Below are 24,226 nucleotides of genomic sequence, written 5' to 3'. Positions count from 1 at the left end.
TTTGTTCTTCTCCACCAAATACAAATGACTTTTGTAATTCTGATACTATTTTGCAATCAGTCAACAACCAAGTCCAATATGTTTTAATTTTAATGAAAAGGTAGATAATCTATTTGAAAATTACAAATTCAATTACAATTTTAAGGGGAAAAAACATAATATATATCGACTTTACATAAACAAAAACTGGACTCTGAAGCCCTGACATTTAAAATGTACTTGCCCTCCTTCCTACAGATCTAGCAAGTACAATTGATCTAAAAACAGAAAAGGAGTATGGTTCTCAGATGCAGTGCCTTGTCTTTAGCCTGTATAGCTCACCAAGGCTGTTTGCATCCTTAGCACCCTGGTTCACCAGGATGTGACCCAAAGCATACCCACCTAGAGTGTTAGGGAAAACCTTCTGTCCAGAAACTTATTCCCTATTTCCTCCTCTCTATGAAGGAGCTGTCCCCACCCGCATGATTCTGAACAGGGTGTTGATATTGTTGCTTCGAATAGCATCCCGACAAGCAGAAATCACCTGGTTCTTCGGTTTTCCAACTGTATGAGAAGGAATATAAAGTCAGTATATCCCGAGACAATAGAAGTGGAATTAGCAAGTAGAGGCCAGTTTTAAAACAACATAAAACTAGGGTAGAGAAGAGTCATATAAACAAATTTTACTAATTTATGCTCCCTAAAACCGTAATCTTGGTGTTTTTTCTTAACGTTAAAAAAGATCCAGTCAGTGTTTAAAACACTGATAAAATATGAAGATGAATCTGCTAACAATATTAAGAATAGGTCACAAAACAAACCTAGAGACCATCTCAAATCTATAAAACCTAAAGTAGAAAAGAATCAAAGCTCACGTCCATCCAGTAAGATCATAAAGATGTCAAAGCACTGGCCCAAAACAGAATTCAGATATAAATCTAGCTGTATTTCTGCTTCCTTTGATTTATTCTATTGTTCTTTTTCTAAAATTTTAAGTTGGATACTCAACTCATTAATTTTCAGTCTCTGTTTCCAATTGGGTCTTTAAGTCCTTTGGGGTATAAACACTAGGTCTTTCTTTAGAGGAAGCAGAAAGATCTTAGAAAAGGAGCTGAAGGATTCTTTCCCTTTGGAAGACTAATGTCAAGCAACGGACAGAAGCTCAAGAGATGAGCCGCCTTTGCAGCATTAGGGTATGCTACTCTAGGCCCCAAAATGAGTTAGGGAAGCTACCAGCATATTCAGTGATCCTCACCCCAAAAAGTACAATTACAGTGCTGTGAGAAAAGACTTACCACGCAGACGCCCAGCTCTTTGAATTGCTTGATTTACTGCTTTAAGATTTCCTAATAGTTCAGTGTGATTGTTACAGCGAATTTTATATCCATTTAGCAAGTCTTTATTAAGATCATAGAGTTCCATATAGCGATTCTTCATTGTTTTCCTGTATAAATCAAGATGATTTAACATCACTGTATCTTACTGTGCCGGGCCTAGAAATCCCTATAGGGCTGGGGGTGCAGCTCAGTGACAGAGCCCCAGCCTAGAATGCTTGAGGCCCCAGGATGTGATGATCCCCAATACCACAGAAAAAGAAACACTTGTCAGTGTCTTAGTTCCATTTAAAAAAAAGAGAGAATACACATTTTTAGCTGTATTTTAATTAAAATGAGGCAGTTTTTAAAGTTTGCTTTGAAAACATTGAGAAGTTTCCATCAAAATATCCTATTTGTTCCATATAAATAGAAGACAAGTGGTCTTTCTTGGTGACTGGTCCATGGTTGTTCTAGATTTAGAAATTTAAGAATTATTGAGTCCATAGTGCTGTGAATAGGGTGATGAGCTATATTTCAGGATCCAATTAATATTCATTATTCAAAAGTGACCTATTCTTAATATTGTTAGCAGATTCATCTTCATATTTTTATCAGTGTTTTAAACACTGACTGGATCTTTTTTAACGTTAAGAAATTATTTTTTATTTTTCCAAGTGAGCTAATGGCATTGGGGTTTTTATACATTTCTTTTTAATTTTTTAGTTATAGTTGGACACAATACCTTTATTTTATTTACTTATTTATTTATTTTAATTGGTGCTGAGGATCAAACCCAGGGCCTTGCACATGTGAGGTGAGTGTTCTAGCTATAACCCCAGCCCCTTTTACACATATTTTTTTAAGGCCTACTGCCTGACATATTTATAACTGAAATTAGACCATGTCAAGAATTTGTTTCAAAATAATGCAGTGCCTGGGAAGGAAAGAGAGAAGTATAGAGATGAGAAAAGAACAGTGGCCCAGAGCTGGTGCCCACTGAAGCTAAGTGGGTGCTATAAAGGAAATAATTAATTATTCAATCTACTTTTGTATGTTTGAAATTTTCAACTCAATACAATCATTTTAAAAATTATTTACTTCGGAGCAATACTATTTTAATTATTTATCAATAATTCAGGCCTTTCAGGAAAAAAAGCACAAGTAACATCCTGGTTGAACTTTCACCTCTAAAATAGATGCATAAACTTCACCTATTACTCATTTTCTACTGAATTTGCTTCAATACATTTCACTGTGAAGATGAATTTTGCACCTTAGCAAGAGAGAGGCTAAACATGCATTTGTTGTTTTTTTTTTTTTAACTTTGTACAATGTTACATATTCAGAAAAATTCAGAGAACAAGCGCTTGTTAAGGAGGTCAAGAAACAGGATGTTGCCAGCATCCCAGAAGCTTCCCAACTTGTTCTTTGTAAACAGTTTCTCCTCCCTAGAAGAAAATACTATATTATACTCCTCCTCTCTCCCTTTATGCTTTTGCAGTGCTGGGGATCAACCCCAGGGACCTCATGGCATGCCACGCAAGCGCTCTATCTCTGAGCTGCATCCCAAGTCCCTTGTTATGGTCTTATCATCTATGTATGCTTCCTGGGAAATATAGTTTAGTTTTGTCCTTTTCCAAACGATATAAATGGACGCACCGGGCATGATGGTGCCACCTGTAATCCCTGTGACTCAGAATAATGAGCAGGAGGATCATTAAGTTTAAGACCAGCCTCAGCAGCTTTGTAAGACCCTGTCTTAAAAACTTTTTAAAATTTTAAAAAGGGCTGGCGATGCAGCTCAGTGGCAGAATTGCCCCTGGGTTCAATCCCCAGTATGCCCTGCCAAAAAATCAGCATTCTGTACATGTTCTTTAAGCCTCTTTCAGTATCCAGTATGTGAGATCTGGGCATGCTCTGTGCCAGGGACACTCACCCACTCTCGCTGCTCCACTGTATGAATATACCACATTTATCCACTACACTGCCGAGGCTAGTTCAGACTGTTTCCACTTTGGGATTTGCTGTGGTTGGGATATAATCTGTGTCCCTAAAAGGTCTGTGCTGGAAGCTTGGCACCCAGTGTGGCGATGTTAATAGCTGGTAGGACCTTTATTAAGTGAGGCCTAGTACAAGGTCATTAGTGGTGCTGCCCTCAGTCAGAAGGGACTAGGTGGTTCTCGTGGAACCCTGGTTAGCTCTCTCATGAGGGTTGTTATAGAAGAGCAATACTGGCCCCTCCCTGGTCTCTCTGGCTTCCCCTCTCTCCATGTGATCTCATTCCTGCAGGTACTCCTGGCATGAGGCCGTCTGCCATTAGGTGACACAGCCAGAGAGGCCCTCATCAGAATTACTGACATACTATTTGGACTTCAGCATCCAAAATTATGAGCTAAATAAACCTCTTTTCTTTATACACCACCCAGCCTCAGGTATTTTTTGGTAGCAATGGAAAACAGACTAATATAGGATTCTTATTCCTTTATGAATAGTCTTATATAAATATCCTAGTTTATATGTACACAAGTTTCTCTAGGATATATACAAGAAGCAGAATTTCTGGGTCCTAGGGCATACTCATTTTCATCTTTACCAATAATGCCAAGTTATTTTCCAAAGTCACTGTATCAATCGAGGACCCCCTCCCCACCCCAGCATCTGGGAGCTGCTATTCCATTGCTCACATGTTTCATCTTGCAAGACAAATACCCACATGTTCCTCATCAGACGAGCATCCTCAGCTTGGACCAGCAAACTTCGGATCAGATTGGAATTATCAGCCATGTCAGCACTGAGCTTCTGGTGCACTGAATGATATTCATCCACCTGGAGAACATGAACATCAGGAATTAAAAGGGTCTTGCAAACTTCTTGAAAACTAGACACACTGGGAAGACACTACCCACTACATGCAGAGGCCCTTTTCTTTCCCTGACCACTCATACCATTTTCATATATATTCATAATCGCAATAATACTTCCTAACATTTCATCTCCTCTTCAACAAGTGTTTCAGCACTGAGGCCTAGCAACACACACAGAGACATTTAAGGGATTTGAGGTGAGAATGGTTTTATACTTTGGGGACAATCACAATCCTCCTTGGTTTGCTCTTGGGTTTTTGGAAAGCAATAAACTGAAGGCCAAAGAAGATATAACCAGATAAGATGAAGAGCTAGCAAAGGAGGATGTTAATATGATGTATATTTTTAAAAGTGTCCCCCTAAACCAAAGAAAGAAAATAGGGTGGTCAAGAGATAGCCACCTACTCTTATAAAAGAAATCCTTTAAAGTCTCCAATACTAATACTAGTTCAATTTTTTTACAAGAATTATTTAGAACATGATTATCACGTAAGTATATCTGTGGCCTCATTCATTAACCGAAACATTCCAAACTAGGAGAAACCACATTCTCACAGATGCAGCCACCAGGCACCCTCACCTTAACCAGCACTTTTCGTAACTCCTCAAAGTAGACAGGAAAATCTGCTTCTACCTGAAGGTCTTCAACAGCAAAAAATGAAGCCATCGACTGGATGATATCACCAGCCAAGTCAATATCATCAGTATTTACTGTGATCTATCCAGGAAAAAAACAGGCCAGGTTAGCATCCTCAGACAACAGGCAAACTTGGCTGAATCAGTACATGAATTTCTCCATAGTTAACACAATTTCTGAGCATATATTTATATGTAGCAATGAATGAGATAAGGGTTATTAATCCTTTAGGAAATTATAAACATTTTTTATTTCCTGTGGGTAGCTAAAAAGTCAATCCTCTAGCCCTATAAAATAAGTGATAAGACTATTCAAAGACTGAAAAAATGCTTTTATGAACATCTGTAATCCCAACCCTACCCAAAATGTATATGAAAGGGGTGAAGGAAAGGAAAGAGGGAGACAGAGAACCACTCTTCTAGATTATACCCCAGGGTCTACAACGGTAATACTAACAGACTATGTTACAACACTTGGTTTTATGATCTTGGCACTGAAATCATCCGCCTCACTTTGCACCAAGTGGTTAAAAAAGCACATGAGAAATCTATGAACGACCTTGACATTAAACAGTACCTCTCCACTAGGTTTTATTTTTATGTAGAGATGGCTGCCATTTCGTAATGATGTGAAACATACTTGAAATGGAGCATTCTGAATGTTAGTGTCTTCTGGTAACAGAAAGTTCTGGCTGAGCCATATAGCAATCTGAAAAATAGCAGAATTAAACAAACTTCATTTTTTTAAAGTACAGTCATTACAGAAGGAAAACTTCTCCCTCGGTTTAAATACCTCATCCCTAACAAGAGAACACTGATCACACTCCCTTTTCCCTCCTTATACACATTTTACTTTTTTTTTTTTTTTTTGATTGAACCCAGGGGCACTTAACCACTGAACCATATCCCCAGCCCTTTTTTATATTTTATTTAGATGCAGGGTGTCAATGAGTTGCTTAGTGCCTTGCTTTTGTTAGGCTGGCTTTGAACTCACAATCCTCCTGCCTCAGCCTCCTGAGCTGCTGGGATTATAGACAGGCCCCACCACTCCCGGCTCTCACACATATTCTTAAGTAACATTCATGATTATGTCTGACCCCCAGAAGACATGATTTTACAGTATTCTCTACTTAGACAAAATCTTAAATGCAACGTACAAATGACAGAAGTACAGTGTTAATTCTGTTTATACAACAGCTCTTTTGTGGGTGTATCCTGGACAATGTAATCAGCTTAAAACTATTCCATTCTATTCTTTTTTTTTAAACTAATGATGAGATCTTTCTTTTTTTAAATATTTATTTTTTTAGTTGTAGTTGGACACAATACCTTTATTTTATTTATTTATTTTTATGTGGTGCTGAGGATCGAACCCAGGACCTCACACATACTAGGTAAGCACTCATGCCCCTGAGCCACAATCCCAACCCTCTACTCTATTCAAAAAAAAAAAAAAAAAAAAAAAGATATTCAAGTGAAGAATATACACGCACACAACTCAAACACAGGACACTTGCACATGAGGAGTTTTAGTGTTAAGAATATTTTACAGTGGCTTGCAACACAGATTCCATGTCAGAATCCCTTGATGCCTTTGGAAGAGTCCACCTATGGAGTTTCTGATTCCACAGGCAACACAGGAGCCTGAGAATCCATGTAATTAAAAAGCCTCACCAAGAATTCTGAGACCTGGCCACAGCTGAAGTCTGTTTATTAGTCCTTTCAACTTAATAAGGCATCGCCATACCACTCATGTATCCTCAGGGGCCCTGAGTGGTAGACAACACACCTTCACTTACAGATAAGGAACTTGAGGCTCAGGCTGGTGAGGGGAACTTCCCAAGATTATTTAAAATTTAATTAAGGTAGCATTTAAGGGCTGGGGCTATAGCTCAGTTGGTAAAGTGCTCGTCTCACATGCACAAGGCCCTGGGTTCAATCCCCAGCCCCACATAAAAGGAAAAAAAAAAAAAAAAGGTAGCACTTAAACCCCAAACAATGCTCCCAACTCCATGTCCCACTCTCCATCTTTTGTTGTTGTTTGTTTGTTTTGTGTGTTTGAAGAGACTGGGCCCTGGCTGGCCCTGAATTCCTAGGCTCAAGTTATCCTCCTGCCTCAGCCTCCCCTAACGAGGACTACAGGTGCACACCAGGACACCCAGCTTCTCTCTTTGCATCTTGATGTAAGTTCCTCTCAAAATACTAAGTCAAGACAAACACACTGGAGCTGGGGTTGTGGCTCAGCAGTAGAGCGCTTGCCTAGCTTGCCTAGCACACATGAGGCCCTGAGTTCAATTCTCAGCACCACATATAAATAAATAAATAAAATAAAGGTATTGTGTCGACTACCACTAAAAAATATAAAAAAAAAAAGACAAACACACTAAGACCATAACAAAAGAAAGAAGAGAAATTAAGAACTGTTAAGAATTCATTTGTAATTAAGGATTATGCAAATAATGTATTTTTTTCAAAGTGAAAGAAGATACTTTAGCAATATTTTTATTACACGTTACAAGCCAAATCACATACATAATTCTTTTTTTAATATTTATTTTTTAGGTGTAGATGGACACAACACAATGCCTTTATTTTTTTGGGATCCTGAGGATCAAACCTGGGTCCCGCCAGTGCTAGGCAAGAGCTCTACCGCTGAGCCACAATCCCAGCCTCCACACTACATAATTCTTTCAAATAATGTTTGCTGTTACCAACATAATTCATATAATTTCCCCCTTTCTACAAAGTAACATGTAAAGGACTCCAATTTGAAGAAAAGCACAAGTTACTTACCCTCTGTGCCCGTTCGGCAATGATAAAGTTAACATAGCTGACGGGTTCACTGGCGATGTCTGGGCTGGTCAGTGCGTACATAGAGAATCGGGGAAGCTGTCTTGTCAATTCAAATACATGGAACTGGGTGCTATGGCCAAGCAAAGGAACACAAGAGAAGTGTTGAGTGTAGTGTTATTTCAAAGCACAAGGTCCAGAAAATAAGGTGACCACTTTACTGAGCCACATACCTACTCAGCCCCAAATAAATATATTTATAAAACGTTAGGGGTTGGAGACGTAGCTCAGGGGTAGAGTGCTTGCCTAGCATACATGAGGCCCTGGGTTTGATTCTCAGCACTTTCCTAATTTGGAAAGATTTCAAATTAGGGAAATAATAGGTTGTGGGAAACACTAACTGGGGGTTGGAACCACCAAATGTCTTCTCTGCCCCAGAGGACGCCTGCACAATGGAAAACCTTGCCCTCCTCTAAGTGACTTGTAAAGGGTCACCTGCTTCTGTAACCCACAAAGGTTTTCAAGTGCAGATCCACCGGGACATCCTTGGGAGGTGAAACTGGGACACGGATGGAGCTGGAAAGGTTGTGAACGCTCGGATGTACCACGTGGCTTTCACCTACAAAAATTCCCTCGGCAAAAATCAACACTGCCCGGATGATAGTGTCTGCAGGGAAGAGAAGAAACAGCTGCTCCAGCCCTGCTCCGCGACGGCACCAGCACCTGGCAGCCCACTGCAAACACCGGCTCACCATTGGAAGTGGAGATGCACAACTCCACGTGAGCAGCTTGCTTCTCAGTCCCCAGCTTGACGGAGAGCGCAGTGTGGAGCTTGGTGTTGGCCGGGATTATGCCTCTTTGCCCATCGCCCTCATTCAGTGGACTGCTCAGTTCAGCCTAGGAAACACCCACCCACCAAAACCTGTCACTGAAACAGTGAACTAATGTCGATTTTAAATAATGTGGCTGCTTGGTTTCAAAGGACAGACTCCCCATCATCTACTCCTGAGTCTGAGGGACGAGAGAACTCATCTCAGGTGCCTCTGCCCCACCTGGTCCTGTGGGAAACACCCATCCCTTTGCCCTTTCTGTCGTTATGGTCCCCTGCATCTCACTGTTCCTTTTACATGCTTTTCATTTTCTTTAAAATGACAGTGGTAAAGCACATGTCAGCATGTACAAAGCCCTAGGTTCAACCCCAGCAGCAAAAAAAAAAAAAAAAAAACTCACTTGATAGGCCAAATTCCAGCACAGTAACATATGACAGGATAAACTAGAGCCCACTCCCGCTCATCTCCAGCCAGGCTGGTGGATACACACACGCGTATTTTTTAGTTATCAATTTATGTATAGTTTTTTAAAAATGATAAAAGAAACACTCTATACATATTGTTTTTGCTTTTTTTCCACTTAATAACACCCAGATACCTTTCCATATCAGTCCAGATATATTTACTTCATTTTTTGAACAGCTATTAATTCCCCAGCACATACTCCCTGTCACTGATAAACAGTTGCTTCCAGCTATTCACCTGACAAATGTTTCTACAGATCACCTGCCTGAAAGTGGAATTTCTAGATCAACAGATGCATGGCCTCGTCATTCTGGCGCTGGCAGAGAGGCTGATGCAACCTGCACTTCTGCAGACAGGCAGGAGGAGGCCCGCACCCTGGCCAGCCCTGACCCGGTCCTTCTCCTCACCTGCCAATCCTCAGGGTCAGTATCGGCATTTCAGATTCTGCCTCCCCCTCCCAGGGCCCTACCTTGGCATTTTCCTCGTAGTTACGGAGTTCCAGCAAGAGATTCTGCTTTTTTTGACTCAGCTCTCGGATCAGGTCCTGCTCCACACTGCCGTCCATGAGGTTTCCCCTCATCTCAGTGGTGCCTGGCAGGTAGCCCCGGACTGAAGAGAGGGAAAAACACTCACTGGACGGAGGACCACCCCAGGTACAGCCACATCTACTTTTAGGTCATCAGTTAGTTGCTCTTAAAAACCAAAAACTGAAATTCTCATCTTCCCAACTGATGTGGACTTATTAAAACTCAGCATAAATACTTTAGAGTAGAATTTCCTGGCATTTGACCCAACCAAATTGAAAAAGTGACTTTTCAAGAATTTTTCCCAACTCAATTTACTTTCCCCTTCCACTGAGCAGCAGATTAACTGTACGTGGCCATCCATCCGGTAATCCGCCTCGACCACACCAGCAATGGCAGAAGAGAAGTTGTCTTTAAAGATGACCTCCCCAGTTCGGTCACTTCGAGCATCAACCTAAAAATAAAACAGGAACTTAAAGTCACTTATGCCACCGTTTGAAAATACCACCATCAGCAGCACAAGGTTTTGAAATAAAACCCAGCTTTAGAGGTCATTCAGTCAAGCAGTCTTTAAAGTGTTCCACGAAGTCTGTGACTTCTCCATGACTGCTTCTCCTTGTGTCTTAGCCATTCTGTGCTTGGTCTCATGTGAAGATCAATAACCAGACGTGAGGGAAAGAAGAGCACCTAGACCTCCCAGGGTCCTAAGGAGGCCAGAAAGAACTCGCACGTGTAAAGCACTTGAAGAGGGCCTGGCACATAGGTACAGGGCACATGTCAGCTCTCTATAAAAATCCTACCTTCGTGAAATCCAAGAATACGAAATATCATTGTATCTGAAGTATAAACGCCAAGCGAGGCCAGTCCCCCACCATACCACTCAGTCCCCTACCATACCACCTAGTCCCCCTCCCATACCACCTTTTGCAACGACCCTGTGAAGCGTCCTCTTCCACACAACTGCCCAGACTCAGTACTCCTATCCTCATTGTTCTCTTCCTCCCAGGAATAAATCAAATAAATAACTGACTGATCAGAAGCAAAGGCATCTAAAGAACAATCATGGATGCTCACTCAAAATGATGATTTAAGCCCAGGTAAGGACACCGGTGTCATAAACAAAAGGCTAGCTATGGAATATCTGGCAGAGCAACCAGTGTCATTTCAATGACACTGCCATTCACTATTTTGTCTTTTCGTATACATTCTTCTAGGGAAAACTTTGCAACCAAAAAATTATTTAGGTCACAGACTACTCCTTGTCCAGGGTATGTATGCATGTAACTTCTTTTTCTTTTTTTTTTTTTTTTTTTGGGTGGTACCTGGAATTGAANGTCAGAAGTAGGACAGAGAACGCTCCAAAGGCTGGTTTGGTCATCCGAGATCATTAAAAATGGCTGACCCCTAACAATATGTACAAAAATATAAAATGTAAATAAAAAATACAAACAAATTTTCCTTTTTTAAAGTACTTTTAAGAAAAAAAGCAGGGCCTTGGAAGTTTTGGTTCTTTTTTCCTCCCCTGTTGCAAATTCACGTTGTGGTTTTGGTTGGGTGGTGAAGAGCGCACGTCATCTGCGGGTGGCACTGCCCGTGGTGGGCCGGCGGGCGGGCCTCTCTACTCGAAGGTGACCACGTTTAGATTCTGAGACGGGAAGTGGAGGGTGAATAGGTCACGGTGGCCTTTTATTTTTAGTTTAACTTTTCCTTTTTTGCTGTCTAGTCATCCTCATCGGTCTTCTGCTTCTTGGTATCAACATCATCATCCTCGTCATCTTCAGCTGCCCGTTTGCCCGTAGCTGCCTCAGCCTCCTCATCTTCATCTCCATCCTCTTCCTCACCATCACCTTCCTCCTCCTCCTCCTCTTCCTCACCACCCTCTTCCTCTTCTTCATCTACCTCATTGTCAGCCTCCTGCTCCCCATTTTCCTCATTAGCATTCCCATTAGCAGGGGCGTCTCTTCCATTCTCTGCCTCCTCCACAACTTCCTTCTTCTCCTTTAAGTCCTTGGGGGTGATTTCAGAGCTAGTGTCCACGGCCGCGTCTGACATGGTGGGGCACGCCGGTGATCCGATGCAGTGGGTTAAAAAGGAAACTAGAGTTCAGGGACTCTGGCGATAAAGCTGCCGGAGTCCGCGGCGGAGGTGGAGGCGCGCGGCGGAGGTGGTTGCGGCGAGAGGGGAGCTGGACCCAGGAACAATGCAAAGATGGCTTTTCAGAGCAGCCAGTCAGTTTTGTAATTCTTGAATCAATCATAATTTATATTCTCCCAGAATATAGTACTTTCCTATGGTTTTAATGTTTGTGTCTCCCCAAAATTTGCCTGCCCTCATGCCTGGGATCAATACCCTCATGACAGTCCTTGAAAGACCTCCACCCCTTCCACCATGTGAGGCCACAATAAGAAGAAAACCAACCGTGAGGAAGCAGCCCTCCCAGACCAGAGATCTGCCACACCCTGACCTTGGACTCCCAACCTCCAGAGCTATGTGAAATAGACTTCTGCTTTTTACGAGCCACCCAATCTGTAGTATTTTGTTAAAACAGCCCACATAAATTAAGACATCCATTTTGTGGACTTTTACTTCTTAATAAACAATGACACAGCCTTCACTTATGATTTTGAATACCCACACCAAGGACAAGCCCAAGAAGAAGAGCAGGAACAGCCTAATAACTTTTTAGAACCTGTTCATTATGTAACACCACAGAAAGACTGGAGGTGCTGGCCCAAAGTAAAGAGAAAGAAAGACAAAAGACGAACTAGCTGATCCCCTCCAGGCAGCCCAACACTGACAGAGAAGAAAGCAAGGGCACAGTATCCATGGAGACCTGGCAGCTCCTGAGACAGTTTCTGACAATCTGGACTTGCCAAAAGACTAAGAAATTCTGATCTGAGCTTAAAAAGGAAAGAAAGAAAAAGGGGTTTTACTTTGAAGTGATAGCTGGGAAAACAATATGCTAACCTGATTCTTCTCATTAATTCTAAGTTTTCAGTCAGTGTTAAAGATTTATTAGGAAAGAGCTATTTAGACAGTTCATTATTACTAAGTGATTAACCCCACCCCCCCAACTGGCCTATACCTACAGGCAACCTGATTGATGGCTTTTCCTTCTTTCAAAGAAGAGATTTAGAAAGAACCCCCCAGGAGATTTTTCTCAAGCAGGGCTTACAAGGCTAAAAGGATAGTCACTATGTAGCAGGAAGAAAAGTGTGGAAAGATTGGGAGGTTAAATCTGAAAACCCAGCCAAGGAAGTCAGGGTTGTTTCCGTGTTACAATTCTAGGTCTGCAGCCCTTATCACAACGTTATTACTTAGAACTACACACAAACCGCTAATTTATACTCACCTTCCCATTCGACCAACCGGTTATCAGTTCACACACTCCATCAGAATTAAGGTCAAAAGCATGAATACTCATGGCATGATTTTTGGACTGAAAGGGAATTTCAATAATTAGTACAGAAGTCTCTGACACTGAAATATAAAGTGCATGAATAGCAGAAGCTGGCTTTACTTTTATTCTCCAGTATCGAGCTGTTTTGTCATAAACTCCAACTGTGCCATTGGAAAGGGCATAACCAAATCGACTGCCATACATGGGACACAGAGAAGTGATTATCTGCAAAAAATAACACATAAACCACATCTTTTTGTTAAGGTTCAATTTAATAAGAAGTATAGTTTTTGAAACTATATGCCACTGGCTGCAGTGGTGCACACCTGTAATCCCAGAGACTCAGGAGGCTGAGGCAGGAGGATCCCAAGTTCAAAGCCAGCCTCAGCAACTTAGTGAGGTCTAAGAAACTTAGAAAGACCTTGTCCCAAAAGGAATATATACTTCAAGTACACAAGAACTAGAATATGAGCCAGGTGTGGTAGTGTGCACACATGTAATCCAAGCTACTTGGGAAGCTAAGGCAAATCACAAGTAGGTGGATATAATACCTTTATTTTATTTTTATGTGGTACTGAGGAATGAACCCAGTGCCTCAGGCATGCTAGGCGAGCACTCTACCACTGACCCACAACCCCAGTACAAATAGTTACTACTATAGTCTAAATTTTAAAAATAATTCTAATCTACAATTGACTAATTTTTACATTTACACTTTTCTTTCTATGACATAATTGTTTGCTTGCAGTAAAATAAGTATAATCCTTTCAAAACTGAAAATCTGAGTAAGTGGGTTTGCATAGTATGTAACAATATACAGAACGTATTATACAGAAATAGTTACAGGACTACAACAAGGATTTAACATCCTTAAAAGGATAAAATTTTAGATACTAAACAAAATTATACTTTCAAGTTAAATCCAAAGACTAATGATATCTATGATCCTGCAGATCTATTTTCTAATTCTGGCCCTAATACAAGAGATATTAAGAAATAAATTGTATAAAGCAGAGAATAGTTATGTAATTTCCTTTACACCTACAGCTTTTCTACAAAACCACCCACTCCACTTAACTCTGAATACGAAGTACTGTGTAGGAATCCAGAATTATTTAGCTCAAGGCATTCTCCTGGCAATACTCAGCACTGTTCAACTGCCAAATGAATCATGATTTTGCTGATCTGGGAAAAGATATTTGAATGGCAAGCAAAACCAAACCAAGAGGAGAGGAAATTGGCTATACAGATGAACAATTTTATAAAGTCCATATTTTCATAAATTCAGCCCCAGATTTCATAGATCCTTTAGTATTTCTTTAGTTCATTTGGCTCTTTCTTTTGTGGACTTGAGGGGCAACAAGTTCCTGCTAATCTCTAGCTCTATTTCAAGGTCTCCTCTCCTTGAAAAGTGTTTCAAAGAATTACACTCTCCTCACACCCAGTATTGACAAACAACAGAAATCTAAAGAAAGCAAAACTGAATGACTTCTACCAATGGGAAAAGATTTACTGTAAATTAGAATGAAAGAGATACAAAAATGGAGGACACGGCACCTTCAGGCCAGTGACTCTCCAGCTGTTTGGGGTGGTTCTAGGGAGTGGGAGGTTATGAGTCCATTCAAGAGCCTAATGAACAGTAAGGACCCTCCTTCTGGAAAAGCACATATTTATACCACAGGAGCCTTGCACAGACACACCTGTCCACACCACTACTTGTAGCACTAATTTCTCTCCTTCGTTTCTTCTCTATCCATAGCTATCAGTTTACATTTTAATAACTGTGATTATATAAAGCATATAGTATGATTAAATAAGTTTTTATCCTAAAACCCTCTGGACTGTAAAAAGATGCCCTGGCACCCTCATCTGATGTTAGGTTTGTTGCTTGATCTGCCCAAGGCTAAGGTGGTACTTCTTACCTCTGTTTCTGTCATTTCTGCCACAATCTCATCTTCTTTAAAAACTCGGATATCAAAATCCTCAGATCCAACAAGAAGCTAAAGTGAGGGGAAACCATATACATTTAGTTCAGGAAATGAACACAGCAAAATTCCCATAAATGAAACAAAGATTGCATATTACTTTGCTGCTACCACCATCCAAGAGTCCCAATCCTCCAATAATCTAATGCTCAAGAAGATCCTCTCTAATGGCAGGGTTGAGGGTCAACAGACTCAGTGAAGAAAAAGTAGCTACTCTACATTTTATCTTTCCATGTGGGAGGCACATCTTGCCAGACATGTTCTTTTACCCTGTACTTCAAAATGTTCCCTAGTTCAGCAACCTTCCCTGCTTGCAGAGGGAGACCCTGTTTCAAACACAAGAGCCAAGTGTCCATGGACAAGAGGACTAAGTTAGTGCCTGAAATAGCCCTTCACATGCACTGACTGCTCGAGAAGCTAATTTTGAGTAATTATTAGAATAATTTAAAAAGCTAAGAAACAATCTCTAAAACTTTTATATTACTGAAAAAGTGGGCCAAAATTGAAAACTACTTATTAATATGATTTCAGAACATCAGGAGCAATTTACAAGATTTTAAATATGACAGATTCCCCTCTAACTGTTCTGCCTTCTCTCTCCTGTGTTTTTAAAACTTCCTTGATCAATTGCCATGACCTTTGTATTAGATGTACTGTTCAATCTAGTTGACAAGTGATTTATTGTTCAAAAGAGAGGAAAAAGACCAATGAGGCCAGTAAGTTCATCATTTAGGTAACAGAGCTCCAAAATCAGGCATGAAAAACTAAGACTTCTCTCCACACTAATGTCACCATCAGGGGCAACTTATTTAGCTCAACATACAAAGTATCATCTTCTCCCTCACATACCTCTTTCTTTCCATCACCATCAAAGTCACACAAGGCCAAGGAATGAACATTGTCTCCAGTAACCTAAAAATGAAACCAAAAATCATTAAATCATCTTATTAAAAATTCAATCAAAATATACTAGCAATATGAAGGGGAGGATTATACAAACCACCCTTTTTTAATGTTTGTGAAACATTACAAATTTTGTTCTATTTTATGTTTTATTATTTAGTACAGTCAATGGTTAAATAAAATTAAAAGTAAAAATGCCAAAAAGAATGTTAAGTTCTTCATACCGTCCAAAAGAGATCATTTCCTTCATGGTCAAAACCCTGCAGAGCACAATTTCCACCAATAATGGCAAGAGGAGAGGAAATATCTCCCAGTGTCCCCAGTACAATGGCATTTGCCCCATCTGCTACCTAAGAAGACAAGACACATAATCTCAAATACAGTGATGTGCAGGCACATTGGAGGTAACATACACCTGTGTTTTTATTCAAATATTCAAATTCCTTTGTCATCACTTGGGAGAATCCACATGGTCTCCTGACTAGGCAGCCACTGTGGCTTCTGCAAGGATGAGCAGAGAGCCAAGGTCAATTCAGAGCCCTGCTCTCACACCATAAGACACTACAATAATCCAGGGCTCCCCAGGATCACCAAGTTCTAGAGCACAAATTCTCTAGAGGATCAATGCTTTTAAATATCCAAATTTTGTAATTTATTTTACCATTTTGGATGGAAATATTTTTAATACTATTGCCCAATTCTCTTACTAGTAGTCTTTCTCATTTTAAAGTAACTAGAAAGTATAAATAATAATAAAAAAAGAAACCCCTCTAGTCCAACTCTCCAGAATTCTTGAATATATTACATAAACATACCTTATCTATGGAAGAATCAAAGACAACTTTGTAAATTCTGTTTATTGCACAGGAAAATAATCCTTACTTATGTTAAAACTAAGCAGAAAAAACATAAAGAAGAGACTGGTTATAAAGAAAGACATCATAAGAAATTAAAACTGTTAAATGGCAAGTTAGCAAAGGGGGAGAAAAAGTTAAAAGATAAGCAATGAGCTGGAAAAAAATTAACTGTAACATACAAGATTTATTTTTAAATGATTTATATTTAAAAGATTTATATTTAAAGTTTTGTTTTTTAACAAAAGGCAAATAAGAAAATAGTAAACACCTAAGTCAAAAAAAAAAGAAATTCACTAGAAAAAAATACTAATAACCAACATGAAAAATGTTCAATATATCCTTTTTCACTTTCTTTGATGAAATGATGAAAAAGAACAATAATATCCATTGTTGATTAGAATATATTAGAATATATATAATATCAATATATAATATAAATATACATTCTATATATTAGAATATATTAAAATACATATTCTTATATTCTAAGGGCAGGGTAGAAAAATAGTAGCCTTTCTAGAAAGTAATTTAACAATCTCTATCAAAAAAATCTCATTAAAATAGGTTTTTAATTCAGCAATTGTGTTTCTTCTTCTTTTTTTCATTTATATCTTTAATTTGTTCTGATTCTTCAACTATAAGCTGAGTCCTTGTGATAATAATTTTATGCATCAACATCTGTAGGCCACAGTACCCAAATGTTTGGTTAGACAGTATTCCAGATATTGCTGTGAGGGGTTTTTTTAAGAGAAGATTAACATTTAAATCAGTAGACTGAATAAAGCTGGTCAGTCTCCATAATGGGGGCGGGCCTCCTCCATTCAACTGAAAGAATAGTAGAAAAAAGGCTGACCTCCTCCAAGAAAGAAAGGATTCTGCCCACGGACAGCCTTCAGACTTGGGCTTCAACATCTACTCTTTTCTGGATCTCTAGCCTGCTGGCCCACCCTGCAGATTTTGGACTTGCCAGTCTCCACAATCAGGTAAGCCAATGGACAACTCTCGCAGGTATGTTGAGTGAAAGAAGCCAGAGACCAGTGTACATTCTACATGATTCCATGTGTATGAAGTTCAGAACAGGAAAGTCTAAGCCAACAGATATCAGAACAGTGATTGTCTATGAGGAACAGGAATTGGCTGGAATAAGACACAACAATCTTCTAAGTGACAGAAATGTTCTACATTTTTATCAGGGATGTTGGTTATAGGGATCAAAATTCATTGAACTTAAGGATTATGCATTTCACTATATGTACACCTTATCTCCTTAAAAAATATAAAAAAGGCATTTGCATTTCTAGGAACTTATCCTTAGGAAATAATCAGAAAAGTGACAATATATATGCTTATCTTAGTAATATTTATAACAGATAAACAATGAAAATAACATAAATGTTCAGTAATAAATTTCAGGTAAAATAAATTATATATATTAACATAATGAAATACTATAAAATCAAAAAGAATGATATATAGACCTATAGTAATCAAAAAGAATGATATGTAGACCTTACAGTATTAGATGTTCCTAATAAATTATAAAAGAAAAGACTAGATAGCCAGGAATTGACATGCCCATTAACTCATGAATGGATAAAATGTGGCATATACATACAATGAAAAATTATTCTTCCATAAAAAGGAATGAAGTACTGGTAGATGCTACAACATGTATCAACCTGGAAAACAACATACTAAGAAAAAGAGGCCAGTCACAAAAGACCACATCTTATATGATTCCATATTTATGAAATGTGTAGAATACATAAATTTCCAGAGTCAGAAAACATTACTGGTTGCCTAAGGTTAGCAAGTCAAAAGAAAATGGGAATACCTACTAATGGGTATGGGGTTTGTTTCTTTTGGAAGTAATAAAAAATGTTTAAAATTGCTGAGCATGGTAGCACACACGTGTAATCTCATCTACTCGGGAGTCTGAGGCAGGAGGATTGTTAAGTTTAAGGCCAGCCTGACTGAGCAAGACCTTGTCTCAAAATAAAATTTAAAAAAGAGGTTAAGAAGCAGGGGTTGTGGCTCAGCAGTAGAGCACTCACCTAACTTGTGCGAGGCACTGGGTTCAATCCTCAGCAACACATAAAAATAAATAACATAAAGGTATTGTGTCTAACTACAACTAAAAAAACAAAAAAAAATTTAAAGCTATAAAAAAGGGGTTAGGATCTAGTACAGTGGTAGAGCACTTGCTTAGCATGTGCAAGGCCTGAGTTGAATCACCGGATGAAAACTGATTGTGGTGATGGATGTTAAACTCAGAATAAACTAAAAACCAATTAATTGTACCTATTAAATAGGTAAATTATCTGGTGAGTGAATTATATTTTAATAAAGCTATTATAGGAAAAAATAAAGTAAAAGGTTGCATGTATATAGTATGATCCCATTTTGTTAAAAAAAAAAAAAAGGTGTACTTACATATACTAAACAAAAATACCTGGATAAACAAAGAACTAAATGTTACTTCTGAGTCAATAAACTATGGGGATTTTTTTTCCTTTTTGTTTCCCTATACTTCCTATAACAAATATGAGTTATTTTGGGTATTGAAGTAGTAGCAGCCTGTAGATGGCAGACTACAGTCAGGGTTTCTCCTACAAACTACTGTACTAAACTGCAACGCAAGGCCACCAGGAGACCTGCTTGCTGGCTTCCACTCCTGGCTGAATTCTCAATAGGTATTGAAAGATGGTGCTGTCACAGATGAACCTCTAGAGACCAGGTGAGTGTCACCAAGTGATTCCAACCATGACCAAATAAGTTCCAAGTACAGAAAGATGTGAGTAGAAAACTCCCTGTGTTGTTTAACTCCACTATAACAGCCACAAAATAAGCAAACTAAAATAAACACGTGATCTCCTTCAAGCATAAAAACTGTTGGGCATTGGGTAATGGAATTTTATGGTTATAAAGGGTATACTTGCCTCTTTGTAGAACAAATCTGAATTATTATAGACATCGTAAGCCAAAAGATTCGTCTGTGTCCCCACCAAAAGGACATCGCAGCCAAGCTCAGGGTTCAGCTTTCCTGCAGTCAGGCAGCTGACCGCCTGGTTAATGTTGAGAAGAGAAACATCAGACTCCAGGGGGCTCTGGAGGACTCTGGATGCACTTAAATGCTGGCTCCGTGTGTGAGGATTGTGAATAAAAACCTAAGCAAAAACAGTTAATTACATTCCCTTAAAATATCAAAAAACTAGGTTATTAACAGATATCACCATTAACAACAAGTCACTTTTATCTCTCACAAAACTTAGAATGCTCACACCCAGTTCTGTGCATGGTAACCCTCAGTCATTATCAACTATGGAAATCTGGAGGTTCTTGGCCTTGTGAAGAACACGTGAGGCAAGGCTCGGCCGCTCACCAGGGCAGGACACTTCAGCACTCACAGACCAGCCTTTCCCCCATCCACCCACAGGCAGCTGCTTCCAGCTTCAGTAGGATTGTTACACACCCAAAAGATCACAGAAAGCAGAACAGACACTTCTTTTAGTATACTTTGTACAAACACCTAATAACTTTACTTTCTAACCTAGTCTAGTAGTTTGAAAATGTTTTATGAACTTAAACTGTGTCATAGAAATCAAATTTCTTGAAGAGTTTTTCATCGTCTGTACTAGTAAGACAGAGAATTAATTTGCCCAAAGATATCAAACTTGACAGGTTCAATTTCATAAATATAATCATCTGAGTGACTGTGTAAGTCATTCAACCTCCTTGGGTTTCATCTCTGAAAAGGAGCTTTGGAATAGAAAAAATGTATTCTCAGAAGGGGTGAAACTACTCTCAAGATAGGTAACTGGGTTTGAGGTGAAAAGCTGTTAAATATTAGAATGTCTTGTCACCAGGCACAGTGGCACACACCTGTAATCTCAGCAACTCAGAAGGCTGAGGCAGGAGGATCACAAGTTCAAGGCTGGCCTCAGCAATTCAGTGAGACCCTGTCTCAAAATTAAAAAAAAAAAAAAATGGAGCTAAGTTTATAGTTCAGTGGTTCAGTGCTTGCTTTGCATGTGTGAGGCACTGGGTTCAATCCTCAGCACCACATAAATAAATAAATAAAATAAAGGTTTTTGTTTAAAAAAAAAACTACATGGGGGCCAATACAATAAAAGAAAGGATGGAAGCCACTGGACTAGAAATCCCTTGGGCTCTTTCTGGTTCTCAAATTCACTAATTTTAAATAAATACTTAATTTCTTTGATATAAATCCAAAGAGTATTAATTTTAAATTATTAACTACACAAAGTAGCACACTCAACAAAAAATAATTTTCAAAAGAATTGACTAGAAACATGTAGAAAACATTTGCAGCTGCTGAACAGTACCTTCGTGTTCTCTTTTGTGTGATTATGCTTTTGCAAACACTAATTGAATTTGATCCTCACACCAACCCCTAACTTACAGACAAGGTCAGAGGAAAGAAGGTCCTTTCCCAAGGTCTCAAGACTATGAGTGACAGGGTGAAAACATGAAGCCTGTCACACTCTAGACCCCAAGCTCTAACCACATCACACTTCCTTTTATAAGAGTTCTGAACAGAAGAATCTTTGCAGTCTTCTATTAGTTAGATCTGCTGAGAAAGAACTTATGGGACCCACAGTTATTGGGTTTTGTTTTGTTTTTTGGTACTAGGAATTGAATCTAGGGGTGCTTAACCATGGAGCCACATCCTCAGCCCTTTTGTATGTTTTAATTGGAGACAGGATCTCCGTGAGTTGCTTAGGGACTTGCTCAGTTACCAAGGCTGCCTTTGAACTTGTAATTCTTCTGCCTCAGCCTCCTAAGCCATTGGGGTTACAGGGTTGCCCCACTACTCCTGGCTCCCACATTCACTGTTAACCAGAATGGAAGGAGTGTGATTTTTGCCAAGAGTCAACAAGAATCCAAAGAGTCAGAGTTCTTCCCTGTTCCTCTCTTGCTGTTCTCTGCACACACAAATACGAATGCCCAGGGAGAACTACTTGTCCCTTCAGACAAGGAAAAGCCAAGCTCAGTCACATAACAAATGGACTACTCCCTATTTTGTAGATTCTTAAAGGACTGGCTGAAGTTCATAAATCATTTGTTCTAGCTGATGGAAAGGTAAATTGAACTTATCCCTCCCACACCACCAGCTCTATGGTGAGGGAAAATATGTTCCCAGAGGAAAACACTAAGTTCATATTGCAAGGAACCCCTTCTTAAAATACCCTTTGCCAGGTGCCATGACATGTGCCTGTAATCCCAGCTACTAGGGAGGCTAAAAAGGAGAATCACAAGTTCACACCCAGATAATGGAAAAAAAAAAAACAAGTTTTTCAAAATAAATAAATAAAATATGATTGCTCAGGCCAAGATATGACAAAGTTCTGTTTCTAGAAATGAAGGCCCTAGTAGTCAGAGTAGGCTTTAGCCTTGCCAGGAATGTTTGTTTTTAAAGACTACATTTACATGTTATGTGAATCATAAGATATCACCAATTATTTTTTAAGTCTCAATATAAAAGATTAGAACTTTCCAGATTTATTTAAAGTTATAAAAACAAAGTACTTAATTACACAGAGCACGGGATCCTCTGTTGTTTGCCATCTTCATAAACAGTCCTAGAATCAAGTGTCCCTGCCTCCCACTCCAGGTCACAGTTTAATGTGAGGGCTTCCACAGAACCCCTGCCTGGCTCCCTGCTTCCACTCCTACACTCTACACTCCCTGCGTCCCCAGTACATCCTCCACATACCAGTCAGACAGTCAGAATCACTTTACCTAAAACATAAAGCAAATCCTATCACCCTCTTTACTGAGACCCTCAGTGGCTTCCCAACCCACTCAGTATAAAAACAAAGGTCTTTACAGTGGCCTGCAAGGCTGGCCCTGCTCACCTCAGGGCCTCGGCATTCCTTTCCATCCCCACAACCTCCTTGCATCCTGGAACACACCAAAGCCTTTACACTCGCTACTCCCTCTGCCTGCAAGGCACTTACTCCACATATCCAGAGCTTGTCTCCTCATCTCCTTCAAATCTCTGATCAAATGTTATAAGAGGCCTCACTGACTACCCCATCTAAAATAGCAAGCTCCTATCATCCCCATCCCCCACTTCTTTTCCCTCCCATGTACACACACGCGCACACACACAAGTAATTCTGGTAATAGACTCCAGAGGGATGAAACTTGTCTGTCACATTAACCACTGCACCTGAAAAGCTAAGAACTCTGCCAAGCATGATAAGCCTTCAAATTAGGCACTGTTCACCTACAGCAGGACTAATGTGAATTTCGTTTGGGGATCCGTTAATGCCTCCCACAACTAACGTCATGTATAGACCCTGCACTAAGTGCTTTACTCCTTAATGGAAGGGAATCACTACTCTTTACTTATGTATCCAAAGGTATATATATCATATGATGTAACAAAACATGTATTTAAAGTTTTTATTTAATGTTGTGAAAGCTATAAATCATTACATAAATGTTAGCTATAAAATGCACACTGGGTCAGAGAACATGCACTATAATCTCATTTCACCAATTTCCAGTTGAGTGGCTTCAGGCGCTGCTTTGAACCTCCCTGAATTATCTAATCAGCAAGGTAGGCATCACAATAAGAAAATAACAGGTAACAATTAGTGACCACTTCCTATATGACAAGTGTTTTACATGTATTAACTTATCTAATCCTCATGACCCTAAATTACTACAAAGTACCTTGCCAAAGGTCATGAAGCAATTAATGGAGCCAGGATCCACCACATCTGTGCTATGCTACTACCCTTAATCTTGTAGCAAAGATGCTGAGGTAATTAATGTAATAAGGTTTTGTACTTGTATTACCCTGTATTTCATGTATTTTGAGCATGGCTCCACCAATATATTGGGCTTTGATCTATACATTGTTTGACATCCTTCTACACTTTAAGCTTTCTTAAAGTAGGAATTCCAATTTCATCCGTGAATCTAGCATAACAGAGGTGTTCAGTTGAAGTCTGATGACTGTTGAATGACCATGTCTCTTGCAGAGTATCTGGCACATATGTAAGCACATAATGCTTAGCTAATATATTATGGGGAAAACTCTGCATGTACCTGGGCAAGGATCAAAAGTGCAATTTGAGGGTTGGAGATACAGCTCAGTGGTACAGGGCCTGCCCTGATTTCCATCTTCAGGACCACACACACACAAAGAGCAACTTGAATTTAATTCAGGGATATCTATAGGCCTTTCTCTTTCTTCTCCCAACCAGTGTGAGAGTGCAAGGAGTTCCAAGCGACAAGCAGAGGCTCCGGGCTGGATTCTAGGGTCAGCTATTAGAGCTAATCCTAGCCAAGCCCTTTTCCTTTTGAAGACTTCCCTTCCCTAAGCTCCTTTTTCGTCCAGGCACGCCACCAATGTCCTGACAATCAGAAAACAATCAGAACTCCCTACTCCTCTTGGCAGGATGGACCCTACGCTGCGATTACGACAGGTTGCCAGGCAACCCGGGCCGGGGCGGGGCCGGCGCGAGAGGCGGGGTCTCGGGGACGCCGGGCCCAGGCTCCGAGCGGGTGGGAGCGGTTACCTTGCCCGCTTGGGTGGCAGCCGCCAGGCACGGGTGAGTCCCGTCGTAGCGCCCTATTAGCCACCATGCGGGGGCTGATTTTACACGGGCAGCAGCATGATGGTGGCGGCGGCGGCGGCTC

At 39.9% G+C, this 24,226-nt stretch overlaps 3 protein-coding genes across 3 annotated transcripts in view; 1 reads left to right on the top strand and 2 right to left on the bottom strand.

Moving 5' to 3' along the window:
• Positions 1-72: 72 nt before the first annotated feature.
• The window catches only part of Bbs2 (Bardet-Biedl syndrome 2), a 26,166-nt gene continuing 2,012 nt past the window's right edge, over positions 73-24,226 (bottom strand). Inside the window, exons 2-18 of the mRNA XM_015488479.2 lie at positions 24,106-24,223; positions 19,489-19,716; positions 15,917-16,042; positions 15,639-15,701; positions 14,727-14,804; positions 12,925-13,029; positions 12,757-12,843; positions 9,723-9,858; positions 9,350-9,489; positions 8,338-8,482; positions 8,081-8,252; positions 7,589-7,718; positions 5,373-5,504; positions 4,740-4,877; positions 4,009-4,121; positions 1,275-1,423; positions 73-543 (exon numbers count right to left, since the gene is read on the bottom strand). Coding sequence (XP_015343965.1) covers positions 437-543; positions 1,275-1,423; positions 4,009-4,121; positions 4,740-4,877; positions 5,373-5,504; positions 7,589-7,718; positions 8,081-8,252; positions 8,338-8,482; positions 9,350-9,489; positions 9,723-9,858; positions 12,757-12,843; positions 12,925-13,029; positions 14,727-14,804; positions 15,639-15,701; positions 15,917-16,042; positions 19,489-19,716; positions 24,106-24,223 — 2,167 coding nt within the window. The 3' untranslated portion in view covers positions 73-436. The remainder of the gene's footprint in view (positions 544-1,274; positions 1,424-4,008; positions 4,122-4,739; positions 4,878-5,372; positions 5,505-7,588; positions 7,719-8,080; positions 8,253-8,337; positions 8,483-9,349; positions 9,490-9,722; positions 9,859-12,756; positions 12,844-12,924; positions 13,030-14,726; positions 14,805-15,638; positions 15,702-15,916; positions 16,043-19,488; positions 19,717-24,105; positions 24,224-24,226) is intronic.
• On the bottom strand, positions 10,930-11,659 carry LOC107144850 (prothymosin alpha-like). The gene has a single exon (XM_015488709.2). The coding sequence runs from the start codon at positions 11,454-11,456 to the stop codon at positions 11,124-11,126; it is 333 nt and encodes a 110-aa protein (XP_015344195.1). The 5' UTR covers positions 11,457-11,659; the 3' UTR covers positions 10,930-11,123.
• The window catches only part of Mt4 (metallothionein 4), a 43,260-nt gene continuing 36,435 nt past the window's right edge, over positions 17,402-24,226 (top strand). The window contains exon 1 of the mRNA XM_015488805.2: positions 17,402-17,532. The gene's annotated coding sequence lies outside the window, so the exon portion shown is untranslated. The remainder of the gene's footprint in view (positions 17,533-24,226) is intronic.

The sequence above is a fragment of the Marmota marmota genome, unplaced genomic scaffold (assembly GCF_001458135.2).
Source record: "Marmota marmota marmota unplaced genomic scaffold, marMar, whole genome shotgun sequence".
Lineage (NCBI taxonomy): Eukaryota > Metazoa > Chordata > Mammalia > Rodentia > Sciuridae > Marmota > Marmota marmota.
This window is presented reverse-complemented; position numbering and strand designations above follow the sequence as displayed.